The 23,965-nt window shown below is 42.4% G+C and overlaps 1 protein-coding gene across 1 annotated transcript; it reads left to right on the forward strand.

The window, feature by feature from the left end:
• The first annotated feature begins 6,555 nt into the window (after window positions 1–6,555).
• LOC120059907 (glutamyl aminopeptidase-like) lies at window positions 6,556–23,109 on the forward strand. The gene is made up of 20 exons (XM_039008982.1): window positions 6,556–7,322; window positions 10,017–10,158; window positions 10,448–10,582; window positions 11,012–11,132; window positions 11,240–11,394; window positions 18,902–19,015; window positions 19,126–19,260; window positions 19,375–19,440; window positions 19,728–19,793; window positions 19,927–20,087; window positions 20,213–20,295; window positions 20,416–20,552; window positions 20,663–20,718; window positions 20,809–20,959; window positions 21,098–21,171; window positions 21,270–21,374; window positions 21,549–21,722; window positions 21,951–22,091; window positions 22,242–22,323; window positions 22,494–23,109. The coding sequence occupies exons 1-20, from the start codon at window positions 6,682–6,684 to the stop codon at window positions 22,641–22,643; spliced, it is 2,889 nt and encodes a 962-aa protein (XP_038864910.1). The 5' UTR covers window positions 6,556–6,681; the 3' UTR covers window positions 22,644–23,109.
• Window positions 23,110–23,965: the final 856 nt, after the last annotated feature.

Here is a 23,965-nt window from a genome sequence, read left to right on the forward strand (position 1 = left end):
CGAGAGCATACAGGTCGCAGTGGTGGGTAGTATATGGGGTTTTGGTGACAAAACGGATGGCATTGTGATAGACTGCATCCAATTTGCTGAGTAGAGTGTTGGAGGCTGTTTTGTAAATGACATCGCCAAAGTCAAGGATCGGTAGGATAGTCAGTTTTACGAGGGTATGTTTGGCAGCATGAGTGAAGGATGCTTCGTTGCGAAATAGGAAGCCGATTCTAGATTTCATTTTGGATTGGAGATGCTTAATGTGAGTCTGTAAGGAGAGTTTACAGTCTAACCAGACACCTAGGTATTTGTAGATGTCCACATATTCTAAGTCAGAACCGTCCAGTGCAGTGATGTTGGACGGGCGGGCAGGTGCTGGCAGCGATCGGTTGAAGACTAATCATTTAGTTTTACTTGCATTTAAGAGCAGTTGGACGCCACGGAAGGAGAGTTGTATGGCATTAAAGCTCGTCTAGAGGTTAGTTAACACAGTCTCCAAAGAAGGGCCAGAAGTATACAGAATGGTGTCGTCTGCGTAGAGGTGGATCAGAGAATCATCAGCAGCAATAGCAACATCATTGATGTATACAGAGAAAAGAGTCGGCCCGAGAATTGAACCCTGTGGCACCCCCATAGAGACTGCCAGAGGTCCGGACAACAGGCCCTCCGATTTGACACACTGAACTCTGTCTGAGAAGTAGTTGGTGAACCAGGCGAGGCAGCCATTTGAGAAACCAAGGCTGTTGAGTCTGCCGATAAGAATGTGGTGATTGACAGAGTCGAAAGCCTTGGCCAGGTCTATGAATACAGCTGCACAGTATTGTCTCTTATCGATGGAGGTTATGATATTGTTTAGGACCTTGAGCGTGGCTGAGGTGCACCCATGACCAGCTCGGAATCCAGATTGCATAGCAGAGAAGGTACGGTGGGATTCGAAATGGTCGGTGATCTGTTTGTTAACTTGGCTTTCGAAGACCTTAGAAAGGCAGGGTAGGATAGATATAGGTCTGTAGCAGTTTGGGTCTAGAGTGTCTCCCCCTTTGAAGAGGGGGATGACCACGGCAGCTTTCCAATCTTTGGGTCTCTCAGACGATACAAAAGAGAGGTTGAACAGGCTAGTAATATGGGGTTGCAACAATTTCGACTGACAATTTTAGAAAGAGAGGGTCCAGATTGTCTAGTCCTGCTGATTTGTAGGGGTCCAGATTTTGCAGCTCTTTCAGAACATCAGCTATCTGGATTTGGGTGAAGGAGAAATGGGGGGGGGGGGGGGGGCTTGGGCAAGTTGCTGTGGGGGGTACAGGGTTGTTGACTGGGGTAGGGGTGGCCAGGTGGAAAGCATGGCCAGCCATAGAAAAATGCTTATTGTAGGATGGCCGGGGTGTTAAGCATGTCCCAGTTCAGGTCACCTAACAGCGTGAGCTCTGAAGTTAGATGGGGGGCAATCAATTCACATATGGTGTCCAGGGCACAGCTGGGGGCAGAAGGTGGTCTATAGCAAGTGGCAACCGTGAGAAACTTGTTTCTGGAAAGGTGGATTTTTAGAAGTAGAAGCTGAAATTGTTTGGGTACAGACCTGGATAGTAAGACAGAACTCTGCAGGCTATCTCTGCAGTAGATTGCAACTCTGCCCCCTTTGGCAGTTCCATCTTGTCGGAAAATGTTATAGTTAGGGATTGAAATTTCTGGGTTTTTGGTGGCCTTCCTAAGCCAGGATTCAGACACGACTAAGACATACGGGTTGGCAGAGTGTGCTAAAGCAGTGAATAAAACAAACTTAGGGAGGAGGCTTCTAATGTTAACATGAATGAAACCAAGGCTTTTATGGTTACAGAAGTCAACAAATGAGAGCGCCTGGGGAATGGGAGTGGAGCTAGGCACTGCAGGGCCTGGATTAACCTCTACATCACCAGAGGAGCAGAGGAGGAGTAGGATAAGGGTACGGCTAAAGGCTATAAGAACTGGTCGTCTAGTGCATTTGGAACAGAGAGTAAAAGGAGCAGGTTTCTGGGCGCGGTAGAATAGATTCAATGCATAATGTACAGACAAAGGTATGGTAGGATGTGAGTACAGTGGAGGTAAACCTAGGCATTGAGTGACGATGAGAGAGGTATTGTCTCTAGAGACATCAATTAAACCAGGTGAGGTCATCGCATGTGGGAGGTGGGACAAGAGGGTTAGCTGAGGCATATTGAGCAGGGCTGGAGGCTCTACAGTAAAATAAGACAATAATAACTAACCAAAACAGCAATTGACAAGGCATATTGACATTAGGGAGAGGCATGCGTAGCCGAGTGATCATAGGGTTCAGTGAGTAGCTGTGCGGGCTGGAGACACGGCGATTCAGAGAGCTAGCGGGCTGGGGCTAGCAGGCTAGCAGAAGGGCCTTAGAGGGACGTCGCGACGGAAGAAGTCTGTTGTAGCCCCCTCGTGCAGTTACGTCGGCAGACCAGTCATGATGGATCAGCAGGGGTCCGTGTAGTAAAAGGGTCCAGGCCAATTGGCAAAATAGGTATAGTAGCCCAAAAAATTGGCTGATGGACCTCTTCAGCTAATAGTCCATTATGCTTTAGGCAGCTAGCGGGCCGTGGCTAGCAGGCTAGCAGATGGGCATTCAGGGGACGTCGCGATGGAGGAGCCTGTTGAAAAAAAACCTTGGGCGGATTACGTCGGTAGTCCAGTTGTGATGGATCGGCGGGGCTCCATATTGGCAATAAAAGGGGTCCAGGCCAATTGGCAAAATAGGTATTGTAGCCCAAGGAGTGGCTGATGGACCTCTTCAGCTAGCCGGGAAATGGGCCTAGCATAGGCTAGCTCCAGGCTAATTGGTGCGTGCTTCGGGACAGAGATGTTAGCCAGGAGAAGCCAATCGGATAGCAGCTAGCTAGCTGAATGATCCAGGTGAAGAGGTTCAGAGCTTGCGGTAGGAATCTGGGGATATGGAGAAAAAGAAGTCTGATAAGCTCTGGGTTGAATCACGCTGTGCAGACTGGCAGGGGTTGTCCGGGCTGAAGGTTAGCTGATGACCGCTAGCAGTGGCTAGCTAACTACTAGCTAGTTAGCTAGCTAGCTGCTGTTGGGGGTTCCGGTTCTAAAGTAAAGAAAATAGCAGATCCATACCACATTGGGTGAGGCGGGTTGCAGGAAAGTATGTTGAAGTTTGGGGTTAAGAAAAATATAAAAAAATATATGCGAAGAAAATATTTATAAAAAGATATATACACAGGACACGACAAGACGAAGACAAAAGACTCCTGACTGCTACACCATCTTGGAATAGGATTGATTAAGATACCACAGTGTCTATGAACATCATTGATTGTCATATTTAATTGTAAAAATTGTACTTTGATATGATGAGCAATGCATTCTTTGAATACTGTCTCATACTTGTGTTATGATGTTATAGACATACACTGAAGAGTCAAAGGTGTACACTTTACAAGTAAAGTAAGTTGAAGTAACAAGGAAACCATGCTACCTACATTTAATCAAGGTTAGTCTCCTATTCTACACCTGCATTGATTACTGTTCGGGGTTTTAGGCTGGGTTTCTGTACAGCACTTTGTGACATCAGCTGATGTAAGAAAGGCTTTATAAATACATTTGATTGATTGATATTCTGAGGAGAGCATGTGTGTACCAAATATTCTAATAATCTGACAGTTTGGAAGCTCTTCACCTTCATGTATTTATTCATGAATACTGTCACGTCCTGACCATAGTTCTTATGTGTTTTGCTTGTTTTAGTGTTGGTCAGGACGTGAGCTGGGTGGGCATTCTATGTTGTGTGTCTAGTTTGTCTGTTTCTGTGTTCGGCCTAATATGGTTCTCAATCAGAGGCAGCTGTTAATCGTGGTCCCTGATTGAGAATCATATATAGGTGGCTTGTTTTGTGTTGGGGATTTGTGGGTGGTTGTTTTCTGTGTCAGTGTTTGTGCCACACGGGACTGTGACAGTTTGTTTGTTATTTTGTATAGTGTCTTGTTTTCATGTTCATTAAATCATGGAAACTTACCACGCTGCACATTGGTCCTCCGATCCTTCTCGCCTCTCCTCGTCCGAGGAGGAGGAAGAGCTAGATTGCCGTTACAAATACAATGGTGTTGATGTGCATGGAGAAGTGGCTATACTCAAATTTTGCACAAACTTTCGCAAACAGCCCGCCCGGCGAAGGCGCCCCGTGTGAAAAATTAGATGAGAAACAGTGTACTATGAATGACCTAAAATCATGGCAATGCGAAATACATCCACCATGCAGTGGTGATTTTAGTATGTAAATCTTGGTGGGGCAAACAAATATATATATATTTTTTATGCATGCCAGCAAAGCCACAACACAACACTAAACAATACATTCATTGCACTATAACGGTGACAAATGGTGCCCACAAACTGTTAGGGCCTATATAAATCAAATCAAATCACATTTTATTGGTCACATACACATATTTAGCAGATGTTATTGCGGGTGTACCGAAATGCTTGTGTTCCTAAGCACCAACAGTGCAGTAATATCTTACAATTCATAACAATATATACAAATCTAAAAGCAAATTAATGGAATTAAAGAAATATATAAATATTAGGACGAGCAATGTCGGAGTGGCATTGACTAAAATACAGTAGAATAGAATACAGTATATACATATGAAATTAGTAAAGCAGTATGTAAACATTAATGTGACTAGTGTTCCATTATTAAAGTGGCCAGTGATTCCATGTCTATGTATATAGGGCAGCATAGGGCTAGGGTCCTTTTTCTGACTTTCCGCCTGACTGACGTGCCCAAAGTAAACTGCCTGTTACTCAGGCCCAGAAGTCAGGATATGCATATAATTGGTACCATTGGATAGAAAACACTTTGAAGTTTGTGGAAATGTTAAAATAATGTATGAGACTATAACACAATAGATATGGTAGGAGAAAAACCAACCGGAAACGTTTTACTCCAAATGCTGTTGAGTTGAGTTTTGTTCTTAAATGGAAGTTGTAGTTCCGTCGGGTCTCTCTTCCCTCGCAAAAAAATAAGCATTTAGAAGAAGTTGTAAGGAACCCCTGGGACTTCACTCCACTTTAGAGTGCGGATGATTTGATAATTTATACAGTCCATCCGGAAAGTATACAGACCGCTAGACATTTTCCACATTTTGTTACGTTGCAACCTTATTCTAAAATTCATTCAATCGTTTTCCCCCCTCATCAATCTACACACAATACCCCATGATGACAAAGCCAAAACAGGTTTTTAGACATTTTTGCAAATGTATTAAAAATAAATATGGAAATATCACATTTACATACACTGCAGATATTCAGACACTTCACTCAGTACTTTGTGTTGAAGCACCTTTTGCAGCAATTACAGCCTCGAGTCTCCTTGGGTATGACGCTACAAGCTTGGCACAACTGTACTTGGGGAGTTTCTCCCATTCTTCTCTGCAGATCCTCTCAAGCTCGTCAGGTTATTTCGGGAGCATCGCTGCACAGCTATTTTCAGGTCTCAGGTTCTTGGTCACCTCCAGGACCAAGGCCCTTCTCCGATTGCTCAGTTTGGCCGGGCGGCCAGCTCTAGGAAGAGTCTTGGTTGTTCCAAACTTCCTCCATTTAAGAATCTGTGTTCTTGGAGACCTTCAATGCTGCAGACATTTTCTGCCATCCTTCCAGATCTGTGCCTCGACACAATCCTGTCTCAGAGCTCTACGGACAATTCCTTCAACCTCATGGCTTGGTTTTTGCTCTGACATGCACTGTCAACTGTGGGACCTTATATAGACAGGTGTGTGCCTTTCCAAATCATGTCCAATTAATTGAATTGACCACAGGTGGACTCCAGTCAAGTTGTAGAAACATATGAAGGATGACCAATGGAAACAGGATACACCTGAGCTCAATTTCGAGTCTCATAGCAAAGGGTCTGAATACTTACGTAAATAAGGCGTTGTAGTTTTTTTGTTTTAATAAATTTGCAAAAATGTCTAAAACCTGTTTTCACTTTGTCATTATGGGGTATTGTGTGTAGAATGCTGAGGATTTTTAAAATGTTTATGTATTTTAGAATAAGGCTGTAACGTAACAAAATGTGGAAAAAGTAAATTGGTCTGAATACTTCCCGAAGGCAATGTACATAATTGATATGGCGTAGGCCTTTACCTCCACTACACTACTTTGATATGTATGAGTGTGGATTAAGAAGTGAGTATATGTATACGCAATGCCCACTGAAAAAAACTGCCCTGCATTAGTGTATAAGATTTGCCTCCAGTGCATGGTATTCCCTCTCTCTATTGTAGACTCCCCCTCAGCAACCCTACTCCTCCTTCTCCAACTCCTCTCCACCGCTCCAGCTAACCTCTCTCCACCTCCCACAGGCAGCCTTGCACTCGATGGCAGGCAGACTGAGCTTGGATCAACTCAGACCAATAGTTTTTCATCTTTGATATGCTGGAACTCTGAATGATATGCTGTTAGTTTCAGATTAGCTCAGCCTAGGGTTCTCTTTTATCAGGTTTTACAGGAACTGATCTGTGGTCAGTTTTAAAGCAGCTTGGCGTTGTGCTATCTCTCAGCTGCAACCCCTTGGAAATCTGATCAGGAAATAGTGTTTTCTTCCCTCACGTTATTCCTCCAGTAGGGGATTCAGAAGATATCTGAGGCCACGGCATTTGGTCTTGCGCCACCAAGGCGGGCACCATGGTTGAAAGCCTGGACTTTGAGAAGGAGGAGAAGAGTTATTGGATCCGAGGAAAGCACGCGGCCCTCATCTGTGCTGTTGTGGTGGTGTCAGCTGTAGCTGTGGGGCTGGGGGTGGGCCTCACACAGCCCGACAGTACCCCGGCTGACCCGGCCCCCACCGAGGGACCCCCCAAGCCCACCTCCACTCCCCCACCAGCTGACAGGGGGCCCTGCAAGCCCTCCAACAACACTGATGGGGACTGGAAGAATTTCCGGCTGCCGGACTACGTGAAGCCGGTGCACTATGACCTCCACCTGGAGCCTGACCTGACCACTGACCTCTACATGGGGAATGTGTCCGTGCACCTGGAGGTGAGACGACCCACGAGGCACCTGTGGCTCCACATCCGAGAGACGTTCGTCAGGGCAGTCCCCAGGCTTGTCCTGAAAACCCCACAGGCTCAGAGGGATGTGACTGTGGCCATCAAGGGTTGCTTTGAGTTCAAACTGCAGGAGTATGTCGTAGTGGAGGCGGTGGAGGAGCTTGCGGCCACCAAGCCCAATGAGGTGTACATTCTCACCCTGGACTTCCAGGGCTGGCTCAACGGATCTCTGGTGGGCTTCTACAGAGTCACCTACACAGAAAATGGGGCCACCAAGTAAGTCCTTCGAGGCATGCATTTGTGGTTATAGATTGGGTGTATTTCAGTATGTTTTTGTGTGTCTCCATGCATGTATGCATTTTGGTACACCAGAAGTACCTTCATTTCCAATGGAACGCTGCATTTGCCTTGCAGCATTATGTTGCAGAGGCAGTTGCAGTGCGTTCTGTGTTCTGTTGTGGTGAATACGTTGGATATATCCAACGTATGCATCAAATTGTATTCGTATACTTGACAGAAATAGTATCAAAAGGTGAACTTTTAACTTTTATTACACACATATCCAGTTAAAATGTTTAACTGCAGAATTTATTACGTAGCATTGAAGCAATGACGCTGTCCGTCTGATCGAGGCGTTAGGGAAAGACAATATTTATGAAGACATAAATTAATGATTGCTGAGAATGGTTACAATGCAACTAAATCCCTCACATGCTCAGTGTTATGAGAGCTGCATATGCTACTTTGGACCCATTTGAATAGATCTATAACCATGACTCCAATATGCAATGTGGGATAGGGAAGAAAATCTGCAGAACTTTAGACCCTCAGCCAAATTCCTTCAAGGACAATTTCCTTTTGGGAACAAGTTTACGAGACGTAATCTGAGTGTTGACAGCTGAGTTTAGCTGAGTGTGAGTGTGTGCATCTGTGCTTGTCTGTGTGTGTATGCGTCCATGCATGCGTGCGTGTGTGTGCACATGAGGCCCAGCAGCACACCATCTGTTTGTACTTTATGTCACACTAAAGAGACAGGGGTGTAATGGGATGAAACCACTGAGGGAAAAATAAACATAATTTTTATTTTCCCAGGGAGTGCATTGATTCTTATCACTAATAGGACCATGGTTGAACCTCCTTTATGTAAGAGTATATTTACCCGTCACAGTACGTTATCGGTTAAGTTGCTGTTATTCAAAGTTAAAATGATAGTGTTGATAATGTACAGTCGTGGCCAAAAGTTTTGAGAATGACACAAATATTAATTTCCACAAAGTTTGCTGCTTCAGTGTCTTTAGATATTTTTGTCAGATGTTACTATGGAATACTGAAGTATAATTACAAGCATTTCATAAGTGGCAAAGGCTTTTATTGACAATTACATTAAGTTGACCCTTCTTTTTCAAGACCTCTGCAATCCGCCCTAGCATGCTGTCAATTAACTTCTGGGCCACATCCTGACTGATGGCAGCCCATTCTTGCATAATCAATGCTTGGAGTTTGTCAGAATTTGTGGGTTTTTGTTTGTCCAACCGCCTCTTAAGGATTGACCACAATAAGGTCTGGGGAGTTTCCTGGCCATGGACCCCAAATATCGATGTTTTGTTCCCCGAGCCACTTAGTTATCACTTTTGCCTTATTGCAAGGTGCTACATCATGCTGGAAAATGCATTGTTCATCACCAAACTGTTCCTAGATGGTTGGGAGAAGTTGCTCTCGGAGGATGTGTTGGTACCATTCTTTATTCATGGCTGTGTTCTTAGGCAAAATTGTGAGTGAGCCCACTCCCTTGGCTGAGAAGCAACCCCACACATGAATGGTCTCAAGATGCTTTACTGTTGGCATGACACCGGACTGATGGTAGCGCTCACCTTGTCTTCTCCGGACAAGCTTTTTTCCGGATGCCCCAAACAATCGGAAAGGGGATTCATCAGAGAAAATGACTTTACCTCAGTCCTCAGCAGTCCAATCCCTGTACTTTTTGCAGAATATCAGTCTGTCCCTGATGTTTTTCCTGGAGAGAAGTGGCTTCTTTGCTGCCCTTTTTGACACCAGGCCATCCTCCAAAAGTCTTCGCATCACTGTGCGTGCAGATGCACTCACACCTGCCTGCTGCCATTCCTGAGCAAGCTCTGTACTGGTGGTGCCCCGATCCCGCAGCTGAATCAACGTTAGGAGACGGTCCTGGCGCTTGCTGGACTTTCTTGGGCGCCCTGAAGCCTTCTTCACAACAATTGAACCTCTCTCCTTGAAGTTCTTGATGATCTGATAAATGGTTGATTTAGGTGCAATCTTACTGGCAGCAATATCCTTGCCTGTGAAGCCCTTTTTGTGCAAAGCAATGATGACGGCACGTGTTTCCTTGCAGGTAATCATGGTTGACAGAGGAAGAACAATGATTCCAAGCACCACCCTCCTTTTGAAGCTTCCAGTCTGTTATTCGAACTCAATCAGCATGACAGAGTGATCTCCAGCCTTGTCCTCGTCAACACTCACACCTGTGTTAACGAGAGAATCACTGACATGATGTCAGCTGGTCCTTTTGTGGCAGGGCTGAAATGCAGTGGAAAGGTTTTTGGGGATTCAGTTCATTTGCATGGCAAAGAGGGACTTTGCAATTAATTGCAATTCATCTGATCACTTCATAACATTCTGGAGTATATGCAAATTGCCATCATACAAACTGAGGCAGCAGACTTTGTGACACAAATATTAATTTTCATTCTCAAAACTTTTGGCCACGACTGTAGTGTAGTTTCTAGTGTGTCAATAAGTATGACTTGAAAGGTGGACAGGTGTAGTGAGCTACTTGCAGCATTGGCCATGAAGTGTCAATTTTCTCTTTGCTCAAGCACATTTAGCAGCCACAATCCAGTAAACTCTGCATACTTAAACATTTTTTGTACACAACAGTCTAATAAAAAGTAATATAAAGGGGTGACTTGTTGCCATGTTTCTTTTTCTTCCAAGAAAAATTGCTGCCACCGACCATGAGCCGACAGACGCCCGCAAATCTTTCCCCTGTTTTGATGAGCCAAACCAAAAGGCCACCTACAAGATTTCCATCACCCATGACAAGGACTATGAAGCCCTCTCCAATATGCCAGTGGAGGTACAGTCTATGCAAGAAAAACAAATAGTAACAAATTGCTCCTTATAAAACATACCAAATAAATGCATATAATGTATCACAATCTATCACAAAAAAGGTGCGCATAGTGTTATCCGTTAGTTTACTTGAAGCTGCAATGGGAGTCACTAAGAGGGAGAAGAGATTCAGTGCCATTAATGCGAAAGCAGGAGCCATCAATCTTTTGCTCTGGGTCCTTGGTGCTGAGAACACAACCATAAGAGAGGCTGACTCGCATCTGTATTAAACCACAGACCTTCTTCCTCTCCAGGGCGCCCCAGAGCTGCTTCCTGACAATAAGATCAAAACGTCCTTCCAGAGATCCGTTCCAATGAGTACCTATTTGGTATGTTTTGCTGTGCACCAGTTTACGTTTGTGGAAAGGAAATCATCTAGAGGAATTCCTGTAAGTACTTGTAATTTTTCTCAGCAGTCATTTTCACTGGTCCCTCTACTACCTTAAACTAAGAAAATATTTACTGTTGAACTGTTGAAAGTCATATTTTATAGTCTACAGAGTATATTGAGATAAATATTGTAACACTTTACCTAAAGCCTGTCCAGTTCAAAGTTTTAAATGGTATAAAAGCTTAGTAAAAAGTTTATTTAATTTTGGTCTCCAATCTGTGTCATAGCTGTTGGACTTTTGTTTTGAGATTTCAGCAGTTAGTTAAACTTTACACTGTTTTGGAGAAAATCTAAAAAAGTATAAATATTGTGTTGATTAAATGTAAATGCACGCATGTATGCACACAGGCATGCTTGCACATACTGTAGTGTATACACACTCCCATAACCTACCTCAACAACTCTGCTTTTAATCCTTTTCTTCCAGTTGCGAATCTATGCACAGCCTGCACAAATTGCGACAGCAGAGTATGCTGCTAACACAACCAAGATCATTTTTGACTACTTTGAGGAATATTTCGACATGACATACTCCATCCCAAAGCTAGGTAATTTGAGATCTCCTCTGTTTGTGAACTGTTATAACTACTGGATACAATTAATTCATAATGCCTTATACACACATGCTTGCAATTTTTTTGTTTTGTTTTTCCAGATAAGATTGCCATCCCTGACTTTGGCACAGGTGCCATGGAGAACTGGGGTCTGATCACCTACAGGGAGGCCAACCTCCTCTATGATGAGAACCAGTCGTCATCGTACAACAAACAACGTGTGGCTAGCGTCATCGCTCATGAGCTGGTCCACCAGGTGAGAAACACCTGTCTCCAACATTCCCACAACAGAAACACAACCACGAGAAATCGTTCAAGAGTTATTCATTAGTCATGTTATAGTGGAAAACTAATGGAAAACATCTTATAGTGGAAAATTAAAAAACATATTTCATAGTCATAGTCATAGAGGGACCCAAGCTCAATCACCCCAAAATGATATTACGGTATTCAGTGACGATTTTAGCATGTACATTTTGGTGGGGCAAATTTTTTTTTAAATGCATGCCAGCAAAGCCACTACACAACAAAACACTAAACAACACATTAATTGCACTATAACGGTGACAACAAAACAAAAAACGACCCTCACAATATCAACTGGAATTACATGGGTCTATTACTGAACTTTTTGTATGAAAACAAATATTTGAATGGGAAGAGAATGCCACTGGCAAACATGGTTACAGATCCAACAACATTATTTAGTATCCTCTCCTCATGAAGAAAAGCACATGAGCTAATTTATGCAGCAGCATACAAGCCATTTTTGGACTCACCGTTGTTGTGCTGTGCTCACTTGGACAGGGAGGTGGCGCAGTGGTCCTTCTTGTGGTCACATCTTGTTGTCAAAGGGGCTTTCAACACAACTGGGAAGTCTGGAAAAGAAACAAGGTTGAATCATGACATCAGTGATCTTCAGGTCGGTGCTCTAGAAGAGGCCATAGTTCTCGGTTTGGAATTCCGAGTTGGATGACTGTTCAAAACGTATTTTCCCGGTCGGAGCTCGTCACTGAAGTCTGAGAATTCCCAGTTTCGAGTTTCTAGTTGTTTTGAACACAGCAGAAGTCATGCTGGATTGACAGCATGGCCAATGTATTCAACCTTTTCTGGCCCATGGTGTTGCAAGTGAATGTTTATCTTTTTACCCCTTTTTCATGGTATCCAATTGGTAGTTACAGTCTTGTCTCATTGCTGCAACTCCTGTACGGACCTGGGAGAGGTGAAGGTTAAGAGCCGTGCGTCCTTCGAAACACAACCAAGCCGCACTGCTTCTTGACACAATGCCCACTTAACCCGGAAGCCAGCCGCACCAATATGTCAGAGGAAACACCGTTAACCTGGCAACCGTGTCAGCGTGCACTGCACCCGGCCCGCCACAGGAGTCTCTAGTGCGCGACAAGGACATCCCTGCCAGCCAAACCCTCCCCTGGGTTTGGGGAGGGTCATGGCCAGCTGTGACAGAGCCTGGACTCAAACCCAGAATCTCTAGTGGCACAGCTAGCGATGCAGTGCGATGCAGTGCCTTAGACCACTGTGCCACTCGGGAGGCCCCAATGTTTATATTTTTAAGCTTGGAAAAGAGACACTTTCAGACAGATGTTTTAAATCCTTAAACCCAGACTTGGACCACACACCCTCTCCACCGAATAGCAGGCTGTCGAAGCAAAATAGTGATTGCTTTGCAACGCTTGCAGTTAGCCACTGATTCCTTCCAACCCACTCATTGTTGAATTTGCGATTTCCGACTTGTTGTGTAATGTTTATGTCCGATGGACGATGAGCACTGATACCTTTTATCTATAATTTATCTTTATATGACAAGGATTGAAGAGGAATTGCCAGTAGATTGTTGACGTGATGATGACTGCTTGTCTAGCTTGCTAGCTAAGATTTAGAAAGTAACATGATCAGTCCAATCAAAGCTACGGTAGATATAACATGATTTGGCATACATTTTATCTGTGGCTGATGACCTTGAGCCTTCTTGGATGGGTACTTCTAATGTAAATCTATGGCAGCACCCAAGGGAGCTTGAACTGCCTAGCTCTCCCTGTAGATTCTGTGGTGACATAGTGTCCCCATGAGTGACAGAACACTGAGCCAATCATGGCACAACTAAAGAAGATTACCAACACCTACGCTCTGTATATTCCGCTGGCTGCCTCTCAACCACAGAAAGCACTGAGCTAGACGGAAATACCTGCATTTTGGAGCTGCCTTACTCAAGATAGAGACCATGTTTTTAATACATTTTTTTTTTTTTTTACAGTTTTCAAACTGATATGTGACATGAATTAATGCCAAACTAACATGCAAAACAGGCAATTATTTTTATAACTGTACATACAGTTGAAGTCAGAAGTTTACATACACTTAGGTTAGAGTCATTAAAACTCGTTTTTCAACCACTCCACAAATTTCTTGTTAACAAACTATAGTTTTGGCAAGGACATCTACTTTGTGCATGACACAAGTCATTTCTCCAACAATTGTTTACAGACAGATTATTTCACTTGTAATTCACTGTATCACAATTCCAGTAGGTCAGAAGTTTACATACACTAAGTTGACTGTGCTTTTAAAAAGCTTAGAAAATTCCAGAAAATTATGTAATGGCTTTAGAAGCTTCTGATAGGCTAATTGACATCATTTGAGTCAATTGGAGGTGTACCTGTGGATGTATTTCAAGGCCTACCTTCAAACTCAGTGCCTCTTTGCTTGACATCATGGGAAAATCAAAAGAAATCAGCCAAGACCTCAGAAAAAAATTGGAGACCTCCACAAGTCTGGTTCATCCTTGGGAGCAATTTCCAAATGCCTGAAGGTACCACGTTCATCTGTACAAACAATAGTACGCAAGTATAAACACCATGGGACCACGTAGCTGTCATACCGCTCAGGAAGGAGATGCGTCTGTCTCCTAGAGATGAACGTACTTTGGTGCGAAAAGTGCAAATCAATCCCAGAACAACAGCAAAGGACCTTGTGAAGATGCTGGAGGAAACAGGTACAAAAGTATCTATATTCACTGTAAAACGAGTCCTATCTCGACATAACCTGAAAGGCCGCTCAGCAAAGAAGAAGCCACTGCTCCAAAACCGCCATAAAAAAGCCAGGCTACGGTTTGCAACTGCACATGGGGACAAAGTTTGGACTTTTTGGAGAAATGTCCTCTGGTCTGATGAAACAAAAATACAACTGTTTGGCCATAATGACCCTCGTTATGTTTGGAGGGAAAAGGGGGAGGCTTGCAAGCTGAAGAACACAATCCCAACCGTGAAGCACTGTGGTGGCAGCATCATGTTGTGGGAGTGCTTTTCTGCAGGAGGGTCTGGTGCACTTCACAAAATAGATGGCATCATGAGAAAGAAAAATTATGTGGATATATTGAAGCAACATCTCAAGACATCAGTCAGGAAGTTAAAGCTTGGTCACAAATCGGTCTTCCAAATGGACAATGATCCTGTAACAACGTGTGTGTAAGTGGCAGGGAAGTCAGGCACAGGAGAATCAAACTTGGTATAAATGGAGTCGTTTAATAAACTTAACAAAAACTCCAAAACCAAAATAAATAAAAGTGGGTACAAGAACCCGTCGCGCACCAATACATAATACACAAACATACAAATAAACAATCTCCGACAAGGACATGATGGGAAACAGAGGGTTAAATACACAACATGTAATTGATGGGATTGGAACCAGGTATGAAGGAAGACAAGACAAAACCAATGGAAAATGAAAAATGGATCAGTGATGGCTAGAAGATCGGTGACGTCGACGGCCGAACACCGCTCGAACAAGGAGAGGTACCGACTTCGGCGGAAGTCGTGACAGATCCCAAGGATACTTCCAAAGTTGTGGCAAAATGGCTTAAGGACAACAAAGTCAAGGTATTGGAGTGGCCATCACAAAGCCCTGACCTCAATCCCATATAAAATGTGTGGGCAGAACTGAAAAAGCGTGTGCGAGCAAGGAGGCCTACAAACCTGACTCAGTTACACAAGCTCTGTCAGGAGGAATGGGACAAAATTCACCCAACTTATTGTGGGAAGCTTGTGGAAGGCTACCTGAAACGTTTGACCCAAGTTAAACAATTTGAAGGCAATGCTACCAAGTACTAATGTAAACTTCTGACCCACTGGGAATGTGATGAAAGAAATAAAAGCTGAAAGAAATAATTCTCTCTTCTATTATTCTGACATGTCACATTCTTAAAATAAAGTGGTGATACTAACTGACCTAAGACAGTGAATTTTTACTTAAATGTCAGGAATTGTGAAAAACTGAGTTTAAATGTATTTGGCTAAGGTGTATGTAAACTTCTGACTTCAACTGTATACATACTGTATATACTGTATGTATTTTATAGCTAAACAAGTGTGGCCCTGCCCTGAATGACGGGTCACCACTGATGGTATTGTGTCACCATGATGAAGCCCAAATGATGAGGGAAAAGTCGTGAAGCACGTGTTAGCGGCAGAGCTCAAAGTTTGGAAAAGAGAACAACCCTATCTTTGTATCAATCAATAGCATGGAATGGTTTTATATTGCCCATGAAATTGGTCATGGGAATGATAGTGTTCTATTGACTTACGTCAGCCCTCCAGTTATCCATCAAGCCTTTTATGATGTGCAACAATGAGGACCTTTAGTTCTTTTTTGGGCAATAAGAGGGTGATGGTGCTGTCCATAAAGTTTTATGAACTGTCCAAAGTGACAGGACTGAGGGGCAAGTGCGAACTGGGTGCTGTTTACAGGAAGGTGAATATCAGCACAGTTGCAACCACATCCCAGAGTTACAACAAACATGCTTACAATGTGCAGTTCAGATAGTGATCCAGTCATAAAGAAATAAAACACTCCGGTAATCCATAAATAGCAATATATAGCAATATATGTCTGTGTCTTACATTGAGGTCTACAAATCCATACCCAGCATTTGGAAATCAGCTTATGTCCTCCCACTGCTAAAGGGTGGAGATCCCTCAGATGCTAATAACTATTGTCCTATCTCTAAACGCCCTATCCTGGCCAAAGTCTATGAGTCCCTAGTGAACTCACAGTTAAACTTCTTAATTGAAAAGAACATATTGAGCGTGGTTCAGTCTGGCTTTAGATCGGGGCACAGCACCACAACTGCAGCTATGGCAGTGGCAAACAACATCATTAATGGACATGATAAAAAGCAACATTGTGCTGCTCTGTTTGTGGATTCATCAAAGGCCTTTGATTCAGTTGACCATGAATTGTTGCTAGCTAGACTCAGAAACATTGGTCTCAGTGAAGGGGCAGTAAATTGGTTTAGGAACTATCTTTCTGACAGAACACAATGTGTATATACTGACAATCACAAGTCTAGCTTTCTTGAGATTAATAGAGGTGTGCCCCAGGGTTCCATTTTAGCTCATGTGTTGTGTCGTGGTAATTTCCTGTATTACTAAATGATGAGAGTTTACAAACCACACACAAGTCAGAGTTATATTTTAAACTCCATCTTTAATTATATGAGCTTCACCATAGCCCTTTGACTCTCAGATCAATTCAGTGTCTATAAATGAATGCTCTGAGAGTGCTTACAAAACAATTCTTAGTATATTTTATAGCCAAGATACACCCCTCTCAACTCACATGACGAACCACAGATCTTAGGAACTTCACAAAGAAAGAAATTTACTTGAGAGAGGAGTATCCCATAGCCAGATAGCATTAGCTATAAATTATCGTTCAGTTTGGTCTCTTGGGCAAGGTTCTACTTCTCGTTCTTGGTACTTCGTAGTACCAAAACATTACCTCATCCAATGGCATATATCAATTGTCAATTCTAGATACCCTCATCTCAAATACACCCCCTCTTCTCCCCACTCCTGGAGAAGCTCACTAAGGGGAGTGAACCTCTAGGTCATATACTATGAAAGAGGGGTGGTATAATGGTTCCAGACACTGCCATACTCCTCCCCCCCAATGGGAAAATTAGGGAGTTACTGGAGTACAGACATAGTGGAGTCCTTCACATGGTTTCACAGATATATTCCCCTATGAAAGACAATGTTCAAACCGGACTTCTCCCTTTCTGATATTCTGCATATTACCAGATATGTAAAAGACAAGCCTGGCCTCTCCCCTCTCTGGGCCCCAAGTGACTTTTCCCTAGAGGAGAAAGGAAAATGCAACTTCCAACAGTATAGTCCAAAAGAAGACATTCTAATGACAAGTATAAAGTAAATAAAACATCTTATTTATCTATGTTACCTAACTAATTCTGATTCTGCTACGACAGTTGTTCTCAATTTTTATTAATGATTTGGGAAATGGGATGCAACCAAGCAAAGTTACTATATGCAGATGATACAGTTATATATTCATGTGCTCCTTCTCTGGTTCAGGCTGTTGAAGAGCTCCAGACTGCTTTTCAATCACTGCAGGCCTCCCTTTATGATCTCAAATTGGTCTTGAATATACAAAAAACTAAATTCATGACCTTTACCAGAGCTAGAACTCTGCCAGAGAACATTAGCATTGTCACATCTGGTGGCTTATCCATTGAAAAAGTGTCAATGAAAAAGTGACCTAGGTATTTGGTTGGATGACAAGTTGTCCTTTAAGGTTCATGTGGATAATATTGTGACAAAGCTTAAATGGAAATTGGGTTTTTATTTTCGTAATAAGTCTTGCTTCCTGCTTATGGCTAGAAAGAAGCTTGTTCAGGACACTTTTCTCTCTGTTATTGATTATGGTGACTTGTTGCATATGCATGCAGCCTCCTCCGTCTTACTGAGACTGGACACTGTTTATCATTCATCCTTGCGCTTTATTACAAATGCCAAGTCACTCACCCACCATTGCACATTGTACCATATGGTAGGTTGGACCTCACTTTATATGCTCAGAAGGATACATTTGTATGTGTTCATCTACAAAGCACTTTTGGGTAAACTCCCTCTTTACCTCTGTAGTCTGGTCTCCTTCACCACCAGAAGTTACCATACCCCGTCTGCTAGGTGGTTGCTACTTAAAGTCCCCAGTACATTCACAGTATTAGGCAAGACTGCCTTCTCTCTTGTGCACCAGACGCATGGAATAATCTACAATCCATGCTTCATCTAGATATGTTAGAGCCACTGAATGAATTAAAAATATTAATGGGAGACTGTTACGGAGGAGTGTAAATGCTTTTTTGGGGCTGGATCATGTTGTTGTATTGTATTGTTGTATGTTTTAATTATGTCATGTATTGATTGTTGCTGCCTTCTTGGCCAGGTCTCCCTTGAAAAAGAGACTCTGGGTCTCAATGGGCTTTTTCTGGTTAAATAAAGGTGAAATATATATATATATATATGAGTATATCATAAGAAAATTTGAAAAAGTGAGAGTAGTACTTGACTTCACTAGTAAATACCAGTAGAAACTATGTGGGTTTTATATGCTCTTATTGTGTCTGTAACTTTGTTCTGTGTTTTATGTTTTATACTGTATGCAGAGCTGTAGAGTGTTAAACTGCATGCTATGATATTTTGTGTGCATGAAAATATTGTGTTGTTGGAGCTTTGCCTGGTATGTGTGTGTTTCTCTGTTATTTTGTGTCCTTGGCTCACCTGCTATTTATGAGTCCAACTATCTTTGAGTCCCACTGTGGCTGGAGTATCCAGAACACACACGCACTCACACACACATGCACGCACGCCCTCACACTCACCCATACACACTTGTTTGTAAATAAAGTCAGCTGGAAGATAACTTTGCATGTTGTAACCCTGCAGTGGTTCGGGAACATCGTGACCATGGATTGGTGGGATGACCTTTGGCTAAATGAGGGCTTTGCCAGTTTCTTTGAGTACATCGGTGTAGAGAAGGCTGAGCCCCTCTGGGGAATGGTGAGTCCATCTGACAGATCCTGAATTGAGTGATTTGAAATGGAATTGCTTTAACCCCAACTCTGGTTATGAATACATTCTAAATCTACTTCGGTCTCTGTCTTTACCAGCGTGACATCATGATCATCAGTGATGTACTTCCTGTCATGGTGGACGATGCCCTCGTCACCTCCCATCCAATCATTGTGGATGTATCAACTCCGGCTCAGATTACCTCTGTGTTTGATAGCATATCCTACAGCAAGGTAATCTTAAACTGTGCCTCTTTTCACCTTACTTCATGGGATTAAATAAAATGTAATGAAATGAAATTAGTCTTTAAATTCATTCCAAACATGTTCCTGTAACTGTTATTCTAGGGGGCATCAATTCTCAGGATGGTGGAGGACTGGTTGGGTCGAGACAACTTCAGGGATGGCTGTCGGGTAAGAGTCCATTTCATCTGACGTAAAGTAGATAGAAGTATCCTTACAACAAGTCTCTTGATTCCTATTCAGTCAATAGCGGAATCATGTGGTAATAGCGAGTGTTAGGGAGATGCAATCCCTTCCTTGTTGAATTAAAATGATGATTACTGTCAGACACTCTACCATGGTAATACTTAACTTGAAAGGGTCATAGCAATACATAGCCTACATTTGATTTATCATTAAATCTATGGATGGCCACATTGATAAATTGCTGGTAACCTGTTTTTCTCTCCCTTCAACAGAAATACTTGAAAGATTTCCACTTTGAGAATGCCAAAACAGACAACTTTTGGGCGTCACTTGCTCATGTATGTTTGTCATATCTAATTTGGTCGTAGGAATTTAAAAATATATAAATTGTTGATATTATTGATATTATTTCACTGCATCTAACTTTGTGTTTTTATGTGTATGATATACACGAAAACATTTTGTTTGCAGGTGAGTGGGTTGCCTGTAGCAGAAGTGATGGACACATGGACCAAACAGATGGGCTACCCAGTACTGGACCTGTCTACCATCGACGCTCAGAGCAAACTCACCCAGCAAAGATTCTTGTTGGACCCCAATGCTAATCCCACCCAGCCACCCTCACCACTCAGGTCAGTTATTCACAGCACTATCAAATCCCTTTGTGATCATTGATTGATTTCCCCATGGATGTAGATTCAGCTATATTTATTAGGAGAAACCTGTAAATCCTAAAATGGCTATGTTTTTATTTTAGTTACAAGTGGAACATCCCTGTTAAGTGGTACTCAGTGGATAGCAATACGTCTATTTCCATCATGTTCAACAAGTCCAGTCCAGGTAAAGATACTTCTGACCAAATCCTAGACTTGACCTTTTTAACATTACATTTCCAGCCTCTGGTAATATCATGCATTTAGTCAAATTTAAGTCATACACGTTCGTCTGTCATACAAATAGAGCTAGTATTAGCTGGCTATTCCCCTGCTACGGACGGACTCCTGAAGGTCAACAACGACCACATTGGATTTTACAGAGTCAATTACCCTGACAGCATATGGAGCACAATTAGTCAACAACTCCAAACAAATCACCAGGTAATATAATTCAAACTGCTACTATTGTATCAGATGCAATATTAATTGTTTTAATCTTACCAGTTCATAGGTTAAACTTGTAGTAATCAGCATGACACTTTCTTTACTAGGAGTTAGACGCTGCTGACCGATGCAGTTACATTGATGATGTCTTTGCTCTGGGAAGGTAAATTAACACTACTGACATTTACTTGAAGTACATCTGTCAATAAAACTGAGATTAAACATAATGTCGTTGTCTTATCGGCCTCATCAGGGCAGACGTTGTCGATTATGGAAATGCATTCAACCTGACAAAATACCTGACCAATGAGACTGAGTACATCGTCTGGAAACGTGTGTCTTCTTCCATCGCCTATGTGCAAGACATGTTATCAGATGACACTGTTCTTTACCCCAAATTCCAGGTGAGTCATTTAAAAAATAAAATAATAATAGGTGAATTTTGCCCTCTGCTGGCCAACCAGAACACACACGCACATACACAAAATAATAATCTTATGTGAGCTTACTCATACATGGGGTGTCACTTACTTTCCCTACAGAAATTATTCCGTGAGCATGTGCAGACTATCTCCAGGCAACTGGGATGGGACGACGTGGGAAGCCAGAGAGATAGGTAAGACTAGGAGAGGCGGTCTACTGTATTTGACAGATCATTGGTGTATTTACTGAATATTGATCATAAACTGTATTGTCTATATTGGTTTTGTATAGGCTGTTGCGTGAGACAGTCCTGGAAATTGCTTGTCAAATGGGTGACCAGGAAGTGCTAAATGAAGCATCTGCTATATTTGACCAATGGATCGCAGGAACCATCAGGTAAATACAGTATTAGTCTTGACTCTTGAATAAAATCACTAAAATGACACATGATCTCCTTACTAAACCAATCTGCCATACATGGACATAACTAACTACTTTATTAGCATTCCTATTCCTAAAATCCTGTTTATCCCACTAAGCCCAAATGGTAACATGACCTTTGACCTCTAGCACTGTGGGGGTGAACCTGCGCTTGCTGGTGTATCGCTACGGCATGAAGAACTCAGGCACTGGGTTGAAGTGGAACGTAATGTTTGAGAGATACAAAACAGAGAGCTTGGCCCAAGAGAAGGACAAGCTCTTGTATGGATTGGCATCTGTGGAGAACATCAGTCTTCTGAATAAGTAAATAAAAAACAATCATTCTCTTCATATTTTCTCTTTATATATAATTTTTAAAAGCATTATTCAAAATCACTTCTTAACATAATCCATTGAAAAGTTATTACTAGAGCGAGAGTACATTTATTGGCAAAAGTGTGATACTTTTTTTCTGGGAATATTTTAGTTTGTTCAGCTAGATATGGCTTATGAGAATGGTGCTTAAGATAATGGTGTTGTGTTGTTTCACAGCTTACTGGAGGCGTGTAAAGATGAGAGTATTGTGAGGACTCAGGATCTGTTCACTGTGGTCCGCTATGTCTCTCTGAATCGCTACGGCAAGACCATGGCCTGGAACTGGGTCATCCTCAACTGGAACTACCTAGTGAACAGGTGAGCCCATTCTCTGATTCACTTCTCTGAGTCTGAATGGAGAGTCACTGAGCCCAGAGTCATTGAAGTGACAGTGACTACATGGAATGCGATGCTGTAAGTAAATTGACTGAATCAGCAGCAACTAAGCCTCCTTTTGTTTTCTTACAGATACACCATCAATGACAGGAACCTGGGACGCCTGCTGACCAGAATCAGCACCACCTACAACACAGAGCTACAGCTGTGGCAGGTTAGGACAGAGCCCTTCTATTCATAGAACTGGAATAACTCAATCTAACATTAAACCACTTAAATCGAAAACAAGCACTAGTGTGCTCCAATTTAAGATAGATCAGTCAATGTGGATTGTGCCTTTAGACTGTGGCTGTGTTTATGACTGACCGTTTGGTTGTATTTTAGATGGAGCACTTTTTCAAGCTGAACCCTAATGCCGGGGCTGGGGAGATGCCTAGGCAGCAAGCTCTAGAAACAGTGAAGAACAACATTGAGTGGGTCAGGAGGAACAAGGCAGAGATCAGCTCATGGCTGGAGAGCAACTTCACTTACTGATGACATCAGGTCAACACAAGACTAAAGAACTGTAAACCTAATCCAAATCACAAACCTTCATGCGGTTTCCACTCATTCATTCAACAATAGGGATAGATCATGCCACAGGACTGCTTGTTTCTAAATCAAGTGTCAAGTCCCTCCATCCTGGGCACTCTGCTGTGCAAATCAAACACACTTCTGAAGGGCTTAAAAACTCTATCTGAAATGACTGAATTCCGGCCAGTAACTCAGCGGAATACTCTATCTTTAATCTAGTGGAATCAATTTACAGTACTTAGTGTCTTCCTGCATTACTTATAAAAGTATGTTTTTGATGCAGAAATATTTAATTTTGTATGAAGTGCTTGTACAGAATTTCAGGTGATCTAAATAACCATGATAACTTTTAATCTCTGGTCAGGTATGTTGATTTACATGTATAAAAAATAATTTCAAAATTATGTTTCAAACAATGAAACGTGTTCAAATGTATAAGAAATAAAGAAGAGTGTATATGCACTTACTGTGAATACTGCAGTCTGGATGAGTGTGTTGCCACAGGGAAGAACATTTTGAAAGCATAATGTCGTACACAGAAACATACTTTGTTCGTTTATGCTAATATTACAGTAAAGTAAAACACATCGGGAAGACTATGGCTATAATGTCATAAAATAATAATTAATCAAAATTAATTCCAGTTAATATAGAAGCACCAACACTACATGACCAAAAGCATGTGAACGCCTGCTCATTGAACATCTCATTACAAAATCATAGCCATTAATATGGAGTTGGTCCCCGCTTTGCTGCTAAAACAGCCTCCACTCTTCTGGGAAGGCTTTCCACTAGATGTGGAACATTGCTGCACGGACTTGCTTCCATTCAGCCACAAGAGCATTAGTGTGGTCGGGCACTGATGTTGGGCGATTACGCCTGGCTCGCAGTCGCCATTCCAATTCATCCCAAATGTGTTCAATGGGGTTGAGGTCAGGGCTCTGTGCAGGCAAGTCAAGTTCTTCCACACTGATCTCGACATACCATTTCTGTATGGATCTCACTGTGCACTGGGGCATTGTCATGGTGAAACAGGAAAAGGCTTTTCCCAAACTGTTGCCACAAAGTTGGAAGCACAGAATCATCAGAGAACGCTCTTACACCACTCCAGCCACTGCTCGGCCATGGAATCCCATTTCATGAAGCTCCCGACGAAAAAGTTATAGTGCTGACGTTGCTTCCAGAGGCAGTTTGGAACTTGGTAGTGAGTGTTGCAACCGATAACAGATTACTTTTACATGCTACGTGCTTCAGCACTCGGCAGTCCCGTTCGGTAAGCTTGT

Source organism: Salvelinus namaycush, chromosome 15 (genome assembly GCF_016432855.1).
Source record: "Salvelinus namaycush isolate Seneca chromosome 15, SaNama_1.0, whole genome shotgun sequence".
NCBI lineage: Eukaryota > Metazoa > Chordata > Actinopteri > Salmoniformes > Salmonidae > Salvelinus > Salvelinus namaycush.